This window comes from Arvicola amphibius, chromosome 11 (assembly GCF_903992535.2).
Source record: "Arvicola amphibius chromosome 11, mArvAmp1.2, whole genome shotgun sequence".
NCBI classification, from domain to species: Eukaryota; Metazoa; Chordata; class Mammalia; order Rodentia; family Cricetidae; genus Arvicola; species Arvicola amphibius.
In genome coordinates this window covers 19,933,909-19,949,017 of record NC_052057.2, presented here as the reverse complement: position 1 = coordinate 19,949,017, position 15,109 = coordinate 19,933,909, and the positions used below count along the sequence as shown (strand labels likewise).

The following is a 15,109-nucleotide window of genomic DNA, read 5'->3' as shown; positions in this document are numbered from 1 at the left end:
GAGTCGAAGAGGAATAATGTATGTCATGAAAACAAGAAAATAGGTACGAAAACCTTTATATGAAGAGTGTATTGGTACTTGTGCAAATGACATTGTAATCGTTCATTTAGAGCCACTGCTAGATGCTTTCTTAATTGCAAGACTCAATTATATCTTTTCAGTTGAGCTCGTATGGCATTGCTTGTGTCAGTAATGGAGAAAATGAGAAAAAAAATGCACTTGAGGGTTTGTAGCAAGACCTACTTCCTCAAGTCTTTTGTGTTTGTTTTGGTCTTAGGAAGACTTCATGATTGTAAGCGTTTTGCACACAGGACAATACGTCCAACCTTTTCAGTTTTGAATGATGTGAGGGAATTGAAAACCTGATTAGAACTCGGATCTCTCAAGCATGGTTATGACACCATCTAAGAACAGCTATGGAGAAGGCCTCATCCTGTGCTTTAACGTGTGCTGATGAGACTAGATACTGAAATGGAGGGAAGTTTAATGAATTTGCTAGTTCTCCTATGTATCATATTTGGTGTCATTTGACAGAAGTGGAATTTTAACATGTTTTACCGACACTTCTTTTATGGTCGTGTGTGTGTGTGTGTGTGTGTGTGTGTGTGTGTGTGTGTGTGTGCGTGCGTGTACCTATGAAGGTCAGAAAACAGCTTCAAGTATCACTCTTCCAGCTCCCTCCACTGTTTGCTTGTGTAAGACATGGTCTTTTGCTGGCTTGTAACTCAGCAACTAGTTTGTACTAGCTCTCCTAGCTCTACCTCCCAGTGCTGTGGTTATACGCAGGTATCCCCACTTCTAGACTTGTTTTTAAACACTGGCATCTGCACTCAGAGCCTTAACCGAGCTATCTCCCCTGCCCAATGCCAGCACATCTTACTAATTTATTTATTCTGGTATCATTATCTGTTGTATCAAATGGAACCATGATGACTTGGTTTGTGTTTCTGTTTGGCTTACTGTTCAAAGTGAAGTCACTTCTGATGTCATTTTGTCAAGCATCACATTTGACATGAGCAAAGTAGTATGGAGTAACCCGGAATGTTGCTGTCTTCTTACACCTTCAGTAGAGACATAAAAGACATGTGCTGTCCGAACTGATCTCCCCAGAGGAGAGTGGGTCACAGAGCTCCTTCTGAGTTGCTGCTGACCAGGTAGCACACAGTGCTGGTAGATATCCCACAGCCCAGCCATTACTCTTTGCCTTCAGATTCATCTTTGTAATACATAGATACAATCCTGTTTCTAGATACCACATTGTAGTTTTGTATTTTGTTCTTCGCTGTGAAGAAAACAAGAGTTTCTCCCAAATAAGCAAAGCTGTGTATATTTCTTTATAAATAAATATGCACACATATTTAATTTATCTAGAAAAATAGCTGAGGTGAGTCTAAGAGCCAGTCAAATGGCTCAGTGGACAAAAGAACTTTCCACCAAGTCTCAGGACCTGAATTTAATTTCTGGAGAAGTAGTTCCTACATGTTTTCATCTGTCCTCCCCTCATGTTCCATGGTGACTGCATATAAACATATATTAAATAAATAATAGGTAATTTTTAAAGCCTAAAATGTGACCTGTTTAATCATAGTGGGCCTGGTGCTCTCCCATCCATGGTCATTTATTGTTGGTATTGTATTTTTAAAGTCAATTAATGATTAATGTTCATAAAGGCACTTTATGGTACCTAGAATCTAGTCATTATTCATTAGAATTGAGATATAATGGCCTATAGTCATATATTGGAATAATGTATGGGAGGATTATTAAATTTTAGAACAAATTGAAATTACCTCCACAATGAACCAATCCGAAAGCATAATGCTGAGTGAAAATTTCCACCTCCTCAAGATGGAAGATCTCCAAATCTTTGTCCCCCGGTTGGAAGGAGAGGTGATTTAAAGTGGAATAGGTGGGCTTCTGAGATGTTATCTCACAATTTAGATCTCACTCATGTAAAAAGTGGAGAGTGTATATGCTGTCTTCTATATATTCTCTACTTCAGTTAAAAAGTGCCATAAAGAACCGGGGACAAGAAGGTAACTCAGTAAAGTGCCAGGACACACCGAAACATGGCTGGGCATGATGGAGCCTCGTCTCTACCCATTGCTAGGTGTGTGTGTGGTGGTGGGATGACTGGATATGGGCAGACCTCTTCTGTTCCAGTTTAGCCTACTTGGTGAGTTTCAGTCAGTGAGATACCTGGTCACTAGATAAAATAAGATGATGATATCGCCTGAGGGGTAACTTTAGACATCGTCCTCTGGTCTCCGTACACGTGTGAACACGCACACACACATCAAAAAAAAATTTCTCTTGAAAAACACAGAGAGTTTCATTTAAGTGGAAAGTAACGCCTCTTATGTTTATTAGCTGGGGATGAAGGACAGAAAGCCAGGAAGAACAAGCAGGAAGTTTTTCCCACCCCGGAAACCGTGTTCACGAAACTCCAGCTCCTCTCGTACTTTGATCAGCATCAAGTGACATCTCAGGTAGCCATTCCAGGCTCTTTTGTCACCCGTTTTGAATATTTCTCCTTCCTTAAGAATCTTGAGCAGTGTACTTTGAGCCTTGATTTTTATAAATGCTCCTTATAGACCTGGAAGCCTCTCCAGCTTCATGTTTCAGTCTCAGGTTGCCTCCTTCAACATGTGTTTCTATTCTGTAAATATTTTTCTCTTCACAATAATCAGCAATATGCAAAAATAATAATTATAATTGTAATAGTAATTATATAATAATAATAAAATAATTGCTAATGTACTTACTTTTATGGCATGCTGACCCAATATCATCACTGATAATGATGATGACTTAATTAAAGCATTGTGAAAGTGAGAAGGATCTATATTGTTCTTCAGTTAACACTTCCTGGTATCTGGGGATTAACACTTCTGGGTGCTTCTCCTTTGGGGTCACTAGTATGTGATTATATTGCAATTCATTTTACTTTTTTAAATTACGATGACTGGAATGCTGATTTGTAAGTGTTTTGATTTCTGTGTAAACACATTCTAATTTCTAAGTAGAATCCCATGAATTCGTTTTTGTTAGTTTAAAATTCAAGCTAATTTATCTACCTGAAGCATCATGCCGACGGTGGGAGTGTGACGTTCCTTGCTTTTTGTCTGAGCAGATCTCTAACAACGTGCTGGAGCAAATCACAAGCTTTGCGTCTGGAACATCCTATCACCTGCCTCTGGCTCACCATATCCAGCTCATCTTTGATCTCATGGAGCCGGCGCTCAACATCAATGGACTAATTGACTTTGCAATACAGGTGTCAAATAGACTGTCTTTCTCATATTTAGGAAAGCAAATCTTCCAAACAACAAAGAGCATGTTTCTTTAAATTTTCTATTTATTGATATAAAAATCGCTCTATTGTTCAGCTGTTCTGAAGCCTCCATCTGAAGTGACCCTACTACTCAGGGTCTGGGTACCTGAGTCAGCTTGTGACCTGGCTTAAGTTTATTTTTTTAGATTTATTTTATTTTATGTGAATGGGTAACTTGCTTGCATGCATATGTGCACAGTGTGTGTTCTGGTGCCTATGGAGTTCAAAGGAGGTCACTGGATCCCTTGGAAGTGGAGTTAACATGCTTATGAGACACCATGTGGGTGCTGGGTACTGAACATGAGTCCTCTAAAAGAACAGACAGTGTTCTTAACCACTGAGCCATCTATCATGTTTTTTAAATTTATTTTCTAGCTTGCATAAATATGTTTAAAAAATTGTAGGTTTCTGGGGTGCCATATGATGCTTCAAAACATGTATGTGTTATGTATATTCTTATATCAAGTTAAACATACCTGTGTCCTCAAACATCAGTTATTGATAGGAGCTGTCAAGAGTCTTTTTCCCTTAATTTTGCCAGTATAGCACATGCTCTACCTAGATTCACCCTGCCATGCTGCAGCACATGAGAATATTTTGCCCCTATCTAATTGAACTTAGTATCCATTGGTAACCCTTTCCTAGTCACTTCTCTACCCCAGCTCTCTCTGTCTTCCTGGAACTATGCCATGTCTTCCAACATGCACCAGTTTCATTGTATGAAGCCATTTTAAGCACTTAGTGCATCTTGAAGCATTGGAGTCGTTCTGAGTCAACAGTTTTCATGTTAGGTCATGATCGGTACTAGTAACACACTTGCCATTTAGAACTACATTGACTTCAGGGCCTTTTTGGTTTTGTTGTTTTGTTTTTGAGAGCTTGTTATTTTGCTTGGGGAATGATGAAACACTATTTTCTCTGCAGTAGAATTTATTAGTGAAAAACAAAAATGACTTCTAAAGTCGCCCCTCTAATTCCATTTGTCCCGCTGCAGTAATGCACACTTTAGGTCATTCATTCCTGTGTTAATGACGAAACATAAGGCGTGATTTTCTGTTGTACAGTAGCTTCTGGCTTTGTAAATAAGAAAGTAGTTATTACTTGCATTGCACTCAAAAGAAAGAGAAAAGAAGAACAAAAACAAAACGAAAATAAAAAGGAAGGCAAAAAGAATTGGTTTGTTCTTTAAAATGACCCAGTCCAGGATGTTGGGCCATCAGAAAGTTTTGGTAATTATTTCAGCAGTGTTACATCCTGGGTTTCTCCCAGCCAGTGTCTAGACAGAAGAACATTGGTTTAAAGGAGAAAAGGCTTAAAAGTCAGTAGTGGCAGAAACTAGTGTGTTTCCTGAAGCCGTGTGCAGAATGAGTGCCTCGCGGTTCACCGAAGGGTTTGACTGTTGTCTTGTTACCTACATTTCTTTCTCTTGCTTTTCCTGTTGTAGCTACTGAATGAACTGAGCGTGGTTGAAGCTGAGCTGCTCTTGAAGTCTTCTAGTCTGGCAGGAAATTACACTACAGGACTGTGTGTCTGCATCGTGGCTGTGCTCCGGCGGTATCATAGTTGCCTGATCCTAAATCCTGATCAGACAGCCCAGGTGTTTGAAGGGTGCGTATATAAGTGGCATTGCCTAACCTTAAAAGGAAGGAATCATAGTAAAATGTAGTGATTTTTTTTAGAAAAAAATTATAGTGTTATGAGAAATATTTTGTTTTTAGACAGTTGGTTTGAAGTGTTTTTCTTAATTTTCTTTTTCTTTATTCTTCTCTCATACAGTCCATCCTGACCTCAGTCTTCCCATCCTCCCTTCTCTTAGTTGCCTTACTTGACCTCTCCCCCAGATCCATTGCTCCTCCATTTCCTTTTAGAAAAGAGCAGGCTTCCCAATGATATCATGTGAACACGGCATAACAGGATGCATTTAGACCAGACAGAAACCCTCAATTTAAGGCTGGGTGAGGCATCCTAGAAGGAGGAAAGGGGTCCCATGAGCAGGCAAAAGAGTCAGAGACACCCCCCCACTCAAATTGTGAGGAATCCCACAAAAAAAACCCAAGTTAAACAACTTGGGTACCATTTATTTTCACATTTTAAATGTCTCATTAAATATCCAATGAAAACATACCTAAAAATAATTTTGCCCAAACTATTTCCTAGAGAAGGAGCTATAAATATACACACACAGGAAAGGTGTGTGGTTGCCTCTTTGTGTACTTGCTACTCTCCTCTCCATCTCCTGGTCAGTCATAGCTCTCTTCTCTGTGCTGTCCCGGAGCGTGGTTTACTGAGAGCAGTGAGCACCATAACTGGTCCCCTGTCTTCAGCTTACGTTGGAAGAATCAGACACATGAGCTTTATGACACATTAGCCCTTCAGAAACGTGGTCATCGTCTTCCTAATTAATGAAAGCTGTCTGCTTGTGCCTAATGGGCAAGGGTTCATTCTGCTGTCCCTTATGAGGTTGGGCTGAGGAATGGCGCAGTGTTTCTACAATGGACTGAGTTTAAGGGACCCAAGAAATGCGCGGAGCTCTTGACAACCCGTGCAAGCTTCTTGTTGCCTACTTCTTTTCTAGGCCCCTTTTTAAGAAAAGACAGCCTGTTCATTCTTCTTCCATTTCTTCATTTGTCTTTTTGGGTTTTTTCCTCTGTAACCTAACTCTTGCATTTTTTTTATGAACAATATTTGTTGAGTGGCATCAGTTTTACAGAGGCTTTTCTTAGAAAACCAAAAGACGTTTGCATTATTAATCATGTGTCTAGTTTAAGAAGCAGAATCGTAAAAATCTACAGACTTTGAAGTGTGAGGGACTGTGTGTACATACAATACTGTGGGTTTTTTATATTGTTTAACAGGTGCAGAGTTTGAAAGTGATGTGCCTAACGTCACACAACTAATAAATCTTGAAAACTTTTACAAGTATTCTTATTTTTTTCAAGACAAGATTTCTCTGTATAAAATTTCTAGCTGTCCTGGAACTCACTTTGTAGACCAGGCTGGCCTCAAACTCACTGAGATCTGCCTGCCTCTGCCTCCTGAGTGCTGGGATTAAAGGCGTGCGCCACCACCACCTGACCCATTCATTCAATTTAAAAATAAAAATTCATTCAATAATGCAATCATTGGTCATGGACTCATAGTGAGTTAGATTTATATAGTCTTCTGAATGGTACAGAGTGGTCCACTATGCACAGGGCAACCTCATCTCCCCTTTCCTCTCTCTGAACAAGTCGCTTCACCTGATAGCCTTCTCTGTACAATGTGGATGGTGAGTTGGAAGATTATTAAATCCATTTCAGGGTTCCAGTCATCTGTGACACTACTGGTGACTTGTTAACGCAGAGTCCTGTGTCAGATCCTTGGTGGTGGTGAAGTCAGACGTGTATGGATGGATCATAGGTGTTCTCTTCTGTGCCATACTGACATTTATGCTATATGAACACAGGAGTCATGGTTTTGAATGGAGGAAAATTACTGCAGTATTGATACTTTGGAAATAAAGGCATTATTTTAAAGGATGCCTTTTCTAAAGAGAATGGACTTTCATTGTTTAGATAAGGTAAACTGAGATAAATTTGCCTGTAGTTAGGATAAATAAGAGGAATGGGATTCTAAACTATGACTACATTCAGTTCAGCAGATTCCCTGCATTGAAGAATTGTTTGTTTCCAGAATAGTGTGCTTGGCAATCTTTGCCAACTGATTGAGTTTGTGAGACTGTCTGGCCTTGGCCTGCCCTGCCTGCCCTCTCCTCGCATGTTCTAGCCACAGCAGCTACGTCCCCCGCATTCTAGTGCTGTTAAATCCCTTGCATTACTTCTGTTTTTTTTTTTAAACCTTTCTAGTATTCAACATAACCCATATTGCTGTTTAATAACAATATTTTTGTGAACAACGAGGTTTCTTTTTCTGCTGCGTGATACCTATTTCCAGGTCCTAGGTACATACCCTCTCACTTTAAAGACTTCCTCAGCTACTCACACACTAGCGAGACGTGCCGTTTTGATTCCCATGTTTCTGCCCTCAGGTTGTGTGGCGTGGTGAAGCACGTTGTCAACCCCTCAGAATGTTCTTCCCCTGAAAGATGTATCTTGGCCTACCTCTATGACCTCTATGTCTCATGCAGCCACCTCAGAAGTAAATTTGGAGACCTTTTCAGGTGAGCAGGAAAAAAAGTTAAAAAAAAACAAAACAAAAAAAAAAAAAAACACCACCACCACTACCACCAGCAACAGCAACAAAAAACCACAGACATGACCATGCCTTAGTTTGTTAATAATCCCATTGCTGTTTACATCCTATGTACTAATGCAAGCTAATCTAAAGTATGTGGTCTTCTCGACTCAGTTAAACAGAATACTAAACACCTTGTGGTGGTCAGTATAAGAGTGGTTAAAGGATTTTTCAGTCCACAGGTGTGAGGGATTTTAGGGGACACCCATGAAAGGATCTCGTATTTAAGATTTCACATTCTTCTAGAAGTTTTAGATAAGTAGTGTTGAAATCAGGGACATCAGTAGGGTAGGCATCCCAGATGATGCATGCACTGTCCTCAAAACAAAACAGGAAAAGAAGGCAGCTTTCTTGGGCTGTTGTGTAGTCAGAGCTCTGCTTGGGGGTTAGGAAAGGCATTTAAAAAGAAGCCAAATATAAAGGGAGATTCACGTTAGTATAGTAGTAATCTAAGTTTTCGTAATTGTGTCTAAAGCACCATAAAGTGGTGTAGGGAGGGAATTTGGCCGGAACCATAACGCTAACCATTTCTACCACTGCTTGAGCTCTTGTGTGCCCAGCACTGTGCTGCTTTTTCTATTAAGGTTTTCAAATTGTCAGAATCTCAGGAAGAGGAAGTGAGTTTCCTTCCTCACAAACTTTTGCTCCTGATCTTGACATAGAGTGAAGCCCAGATTTAAACCAGTTTTCTGACCTCCAGGCATTCATTGCTTTCACTACTCTGTCAGGTTTTTCTGAGACACACAATTACAGGAGGAACACGGCTGAGTGTTTGGCTCCCTTCCCTGTGTGTAGGCAGCAGAGAGTGGGAAGAATGAGAAAATGGTTGTAACGGAAGCCAGCATGCTCTTAGCACATAGAGGGGCCTCTTGGAAAGTGCAACGAAGGAGATAAGAAGTCTAGATAGGAATGGTCCGGAGACCAGGTCAAAGTTTAGACAAGTTCGGGTGTCCAGGCACTCCAGAGAAGTCGGAATTTGGTGGCCAAGTGGAGTGGATCTCAAAAAGAAGGAAAAGCAGTGTTGTCTGGGCTTCTAAGACTTGGTAGATCTATGTGTCACCTAATAACAAAACTTTCTTCTGCCAGAAATTTGATTTCACCCACATCACAAGTCCCTGCTACATAGCAGAGCTCTCCGGTAGGAAAGGGATGCCACTTATGGATTTATGGTCCATAGCAAGAGGGCATGAATAGCTGAGCTCATATGGATTTGAAACTGTGGGATCAAATCATTTCTTCTCCTGTCCAAAAAGAAATGATGGCTAATGCATTCCAATTCTCTTTTATTTCTAGTATCCCATATCTATTCAGATGTAGCCCACTGTAAATTCTCAGTGGGTAGGGTAGGCTCTTAAAACATGTTTATTTGTTTCACAGAAAGACTAGAAATACAGGATCCAGTCCCAGCTTGCCTGTAACTTATAGCTGTCTTCTTTCTCAAGTGCTGGAATTATAGGAGTTTAATGCTGTGCCCAACTATGTTACCTATTTTTTTCCTGTTGCTGAGATCTACATTTTTTTACTGTAACAGCTTCATACTATAAAATATTTTATCTCTGTGGAGACTGTGAGCTCTGAATGCAGGAGGTTCCGCTCTAGCTGACACAGCTGTGGACCAGTTCCCACAGCAGCTAGGACACAGCAGTTACCTCTGGGCATGCTCTGCATACCCAAAAGAATAGGGTCTGGGTTTACAGTTAGAATTAAAACACTACATTATTCCCGGTGTGTAATTGGATCCGTTTTTATTCTCAGGTTATAATACTTTACAGCTGCTCTTAAGAAAGAGACAGATGCCTTAGTAACGGCATTGATGTTTTGAGTGCATATACATGTAGAAAAGATTTAGAAAATAATTAAGTTTAGTGACTAAATTCCTCATGTTGTTTCCACATATAAATTCAAAAGCTCCTCATTGAGCATTTACTGTATCCTAGCTTTTGTACCTACTGCTGGTTCACAAAGAACTTGAAATGAGCAATAGTAGGATGTGGATTGTCTAGGAAAGTCTTCGAGGTGTTGCCACTTAGCATGTCCTTCACTGAAGTGATATTCTTGGTTGTTTCGTTCTTTTTTTTTTCCTTTTGTAACTATTTTTTCTAACCTTAGTAGTGCCTGTTCAAAAGTAAAACAGACCATATATAATAACGTAATGCCTGCAAATTCCAACTTGCGCTGGGATCCAGACTTCATGATGGACTTCATTGAGAATCCCTCAGCAAGAAGCATCAACTACTCAATGCTGGGCAAGATCCTCAGTGACAACGCTGCCAACCGGTACAGCTTTGTCTGCAACACACTGATGAACGTGTGCATGGGCCACCAGGACGCCGGCCGGTGAGCTTCTTTGCCCTGAATGCGGCGGTAGTCAAGGAGTAATTTGATGCTTCCTTAGTTTCCTGAGCTCATATTTGCTTTTCTTTTATTCCTGGTGCTTCCCTGCCGTATCTTAGTTAATTCCCTCAACCCAAGCAACATTGATTTTTGGAATCATGGCTTGGGAAGGGATATTTTTTAGTCATGCTCCATTTTGAAAACCATATACAATTTTGAAAATAATACTATATTTTGATATGAACTGTACTTGGGCCTACTTACATTACTTAACGTCTTTATTTATCCTCGTGGGACTAGGGATTGAACCTAGGATTTTGCACACCCTAGGCCTGTGTCCTTAATGTTTGATTCCTATAAAATGCAAAAGTGTAGATCAAATTTATTCATAGAATCAAAAATATGTTAATTCATTTTTGCTAATTATCTGTTACTTGGCAAGCGGTATTAATTATATCCTTAAATCTAAGTGATGCTTAATGAAACGTCTTCAATAAGGAAAAAGCGTTATCACTCCTCATGTGTACCAAAACACTTGCTGCTATCTTCTTTCTCTTTTCTAGGATAAATGACATAGCCAATTTCTCCTCCGAGTTAACTGCTTGCTGTACAGTTCTTAGTTCGGAGTGGCTGGGGGTTCTGAAGGCTCTTTGTTGTTCTTCAAATCATGTGTGGGGATTTAATGATGTACTCTGCACTGTAGATGTAAGTTTTCTCTTTATCTTAAAACCAAAATCTAAAATTTAGCTAATCGTTCTTCCTACTTAATTAATTAAGCTGTAGCAAAATATTTTTCTGTTTCTCAAAGTGATAAACTATAGTGTCATAACCATGAATTAAGTAAATTAAAATATCAAAATAGTTCCTTCTAACTCCAACATGTTCTAGCGACTAAAGTTTTACATGTGAATGGTCTCAGAGTTGTTTCATTCTTCTCTGGCTTGGATTCCTCAGATTAGGACATAAAGCATTTCATACATGAAGAGAACCAGTATATATTTGAGAATATAAATGTCCTTATTTTGGATAAGAAAAGTCATGTGTAGACTGAGGATATTCAGTGTTTCTCAGAATATGCCTGTAGAATGATAGAGAGATTGTCCAAATCCTGTGAATGACTTGCTGGTGTTCCATGGTGCACCAGGATGTATATGTCTTAACCATCTGTCTGGACTCTTTATCCATTGATGCTTTTATCATTGGTGATCTTTGTCAGATCTGTGTATGTTACTAAGAAAACCTGACAGTTTTAAAGCTGAGATTCACTTCCTTTTGCTGCTGTCTCAGGATGGAATGGACAGTCCTGCCTCTTTATCTTCAGTCAGTGAATTAAGATATTATTTATACAAGATACATTGTGGCCAGGCGGTGGTGGCGCACGCCTTTAATCCCAGCACTCGGGAGGCAGAGGCAGGTGGATCTCTGAGTTCGAGGCCAGCCTGGTCTACAAGAGCTAGTTCCAGGACAGGGTCTAGAAACTACAGGGAAACCCTGTCTCGAAAAAAACAAAACAAAACAAACAAACAAACAAAAAACAAGATACATTGTGATAGGCTGCTTTTCCATATAACAAAGACTTAGATTTTTTTCTTGAATCTATTTTTGTGGCTTGTTGCACTAAGTGCCCATCTCTTGGAAGCTTGCCAGTGGGGTAGTTGTGTTCCACTGCCTTGTGAGGTCTGGAACGTAGAGATTTCACTGTGGCAGAATTAACTTTTCTCTCACCGCTCTCAAAATTTAGCAGCCAACTGAAACTTTCAGAGATCTTTTAAAATGAATTCTCTCACTGAAAAAGAATACATTATTGTAGCAGGAAAGAGTGTTCATATTTTAGTGGGTCATGTTTTCCCAATAGGGGAATCTTCTCCTGTTTTCTGCTTTGCCCATAAATGACATAGTACACTCCATTGGCAACTACCGATAATGACACATCTTTTAGTAGCTTCTTGATTTTTGCTCTTGTGTTGTATTTTCTGAGTTGCATGCAAAAGAGTTATAGGTCAACATCTCCTAAAACAGTGGAATATGAGTAAACTTGCTTTGCCTTATTATCATAGCAATGGCCCCAAGAGGACAATAATCGAAGCCATCCCCCTCTCTGTTGGTTCTTACTGAGTTCTTACTGAGATTTGAGATCTTACTGTGTCGCCGGTATTCTCTTAGTGGTCTTTGATATGCCATATTAAAGGGTGTTGGGTATTAAAACCTGTCAATGTTTTTCTTAAAGGTGAGTGACCTTTCATTCCATGATTCATTAGCTACTTTCATTGCTATCCTGATAGCACGACAGTGTTTCTCCCTGGAGGACGTCGTGCAACATGTCGCCCTTCCCTCTCTCCTAGCGGCAGGTAAGCTGGTGCGGAGCTGCTGCCTTTGTGTGTGGTTGCTGCTTGGTGGCCATGTGTGACCATTTTGACACAGGGAAAGGATTGTATTAGGAATTGGGGGTGGGCATAGTGAGGGGAAGGACCATGTTTTGGGTTGAGGTGGCATGGTACCTGGTGGAGATGGTATAACTATAATAGGTGTTTTATGCAGAGTAGCATTGAACTCTGGAGCAGGAACCTGCTACTGCTTTATTCTTGGTTCAAGGCAGCATGAAGGTTCCTTAGAAAGGAGAGTTTATTTAGTGCATTGCTGAAATTTTAGCAGTAGAAACCCTGAAAAGCTTGTGTAGTATGTGAGGAGGCTTGCTTTTTATCTCTCCCTTTCCAGCTTGCGGAGACGCCGATGCAGAGCCCGGGGCCAGAATGACATGCCGCCTCTTGCTTCACCTCTTCCGAGCTCCCCAGGCCTGCTTTTTCCCTCAAGCAGCAGGTGAGCTGACCTCCGAGAAAGCTCTGCTTCCGTGGTTATTTGGAACTTTTGGCTCTACTGTGACCATGGGAGCTGTCCAGTTTATAGGCTCCTCCCTGATTTCCGTGGGCTTGGTCTTCAGGTGATGGAGGACAGAGATAACGCCACTGAGAGGTCTGGCAGCACCTTCCGTTATGTAATAGGAGGATATATTGGGAAATAAAAATGGGGAATTAATAAACAATAAAAATGCCTGGGCTCTGAGGAAATACCATGCTGGTGGGAAGTCTCATCCTCCTACATACCCTGTGTTGATTCTGGGGCATGCCATCTCAGCTTAGGAGGATGGCAACTCATTTATTTACTTTGTCCTGAGGCGATGGGGGGTATTAGTGAAGGCTTGTGCTAAATCATTTCCATATAGAGAGGGCTGCATCTGTGTGGGAATCCGACTAATCTTTTCCTCCATCTCTCTGAGGAGCAGAAACATTGTTTGAATAATAATTAAAGGTTAAGAATACTGGCAGTGTTTCTTGGTGGTTCTCTGGAGCATCAATTAAAGCCAACTGATGTCAGTTAAGTGTCCACAAGCTAACAACGAAAGACCTTCCTGACTGTAGATGGTTGCAGAGGATGGTTAATGATGGAGGGGCCATTAAAGGTCTGTTGTTGTTTTCATAGGCAAACCTTTCCCTGGAATAAGATCATCTTGTGATAGACACCTCCTAGCCGCCGCTCACAACAGCATAGAAGTGGGAGCCGTTTTTGCTGTCTTAAAGGCAATTATGATGCTCGGTAAGACTCTCCTGGCCTTTAGCCTCTTGGTTAGTCACCAGAAGTGGAGGCAAAATCATTTATATTCATGGTGAAATTTACATAATGTCATGAAAACCTAGGTTTTTTGTTTGTTTGTTTGTTTGTTTGTTTGTCTGTTTTGTTCTGGGGGAAGAAAAGAAAAATTGGCTTTGCCCAAGTCTGAGTAATGGAGCTTCGAGGATTCTGTCCCTTGGCTAAGGTGACCCTGAGAGAACTGAAACCTAAGTACTTTGTATGTGGCTTTAATTACATGATAATTCATCCTGATGCAAATCAGGGCCTCAGACCCACAGGATTGTTTTGCCTTCGTTTACTGACAGAAATCACTCTTCGTGGTAGGCAGGAATAAGGACATTTTTAGTAAAATGTTTAAATTTAGCCAGATTATCCTCCAGGTGCAGAGCATCAGAAACCCTGGGTTTTAATCTAGTGTTCCTGCTTCTCTTGTGATTACGAACAAGTTTGTATCATCCTGCTGTACGCTTTCCCTGAAACAGGTGGACCCACAGTGATGCCTGTGTTGCTAGTGATCAGTAGGAGGTGCACAGGCTCGAGACCTAGTTCCCGATGCCCAGGAAGCCCTTTATATTCTTAACTGCGCATATTTTGCTAGAGTAGTACCACCGTCTATTCATGGACAGTGAAACACCTCAGAATATTTTAAGTGTGTAAGTCATAAAGGATTTGAATTATTATGGGATCTCAAATACTTCCTACTTTTAGCTTTGAGTATCTCATTTTGACCTCAACCAAACTATAGTTGCCACTTCTCGTCTGAAAGTAGTTCGAAAAAACAGACAGTTATCAGTTTAAGTGAATCTTAAACCTTGCTAGACAGATTTTTGTGAATGACAAAGAATAATAACATAGTCTTCATAAAAAACAATTGAAACCAGTATATATATATATGTATGTATGTATAAAAGAAAATGAATTTTTTGTTTTTCCCAATAGTGTGTTACTAGATATGTCAATCATACTCCGAGATAGCTATCATGTCCAAAAGTGGTTGGCCAACATAACATGAACTCTAATTTTTATTGTGTACTTTTTGTTTGTTTTGCTATATTTATTCTATCTTATGGTTTTGTTTAGATTTTCATCTTTTTTAAGAGGGGGTGGCATGAAGTTGGATGGATATGGAAACAGAGAGCCTCTGGGAGGTGTTGGGAGGGGACAGAATATGGTCAAAATATATTGTATGAAAAAAATTTAAATTAGAAACAACCATACTTTTCTGAGATGGTCATAAATTTTGTAGCAAAGCAAAAGGTAGTCCTACCATGAATGTTTCAGCCTATTTTCCAGGCTTAGGATATTATACAGTTATGTAGTCCATGCTAACTTCTGGTTTCAGTCAATATGATTTCTCTACTCTGATGATGTTTGAAGGGAGGGAGAACTGGTCTACCTCACTGATTAATACTTGTCAGGGTCATAAAGGCAGGATCTGGATTTCCCCTGGGGTACTCTAAGTCCAACAGAAAAAAATAGAAAATAGATTTTTCAATGAACTTACATTGGAAGAATGAATACTTAGTAACATGTTTCAGTGGTGTACACAATGATCAGTCTCATCTAGAAAGTGGCCCCTTG

The 15,109-nt window shown here is 40.1% G+C and overlaps 2 protein-coding genes across 2 annotated transcripts in view; one reads left to right on the top strand and one right to left on the bottom strand.

Moving 5' to 3' along the window:
• The window catches only part of Med12l (mediator complex subunit 12L), a 304,160-nt gene that overhangs the window by 242,981 nt on the left and 46,070 nt on the right, over positions 1–15,109 (top strand). Inside the window, exons 17-25 of the mRNA XM_038347254.1 lie at positions 2,371–2,489; positions 3,134–3,277; positions 4,779–4,942; positions 7,362–7,493; positions 9,677–9,904; positions 10,465–10,606; positions 12,129–12,249; positions 12,617–12,718; positions 13,379–13,492. Of these exons, the coding sequence (XP_038203182.1) occupies positions 2,371–2,489; positions 3,134–3,277; positions 4,779–4,942; positions 7,362–7,493; positions 9,677–9,904; positions 10,465–10,606; positions 12,129–12,249; positions 12,617–12,718; positions 13,379–13,492 (1,266 nt within the window). The remainder of the gene's footprint in view (positions 1–2,370; positions 2,490–3,133; positions 3,278–4,778; positions 4,943–7,361; positions 7,494–9,676; positions 9,905–10,464; positions 10,607–12,128; positions 12,250–12,616; positions 12,719–13,378; positions 13,493–15,109) is intronic.
• Positions 1–15,109, bottom strand: part of P2ry12 (purinergic receptor P2Y12) — a 40,906-nt gene that overhangs the window by 12,906 nt on the left and 12,891 nt on the right. The gene's annotated exons all lie outside the window — the stretch shown is intronic.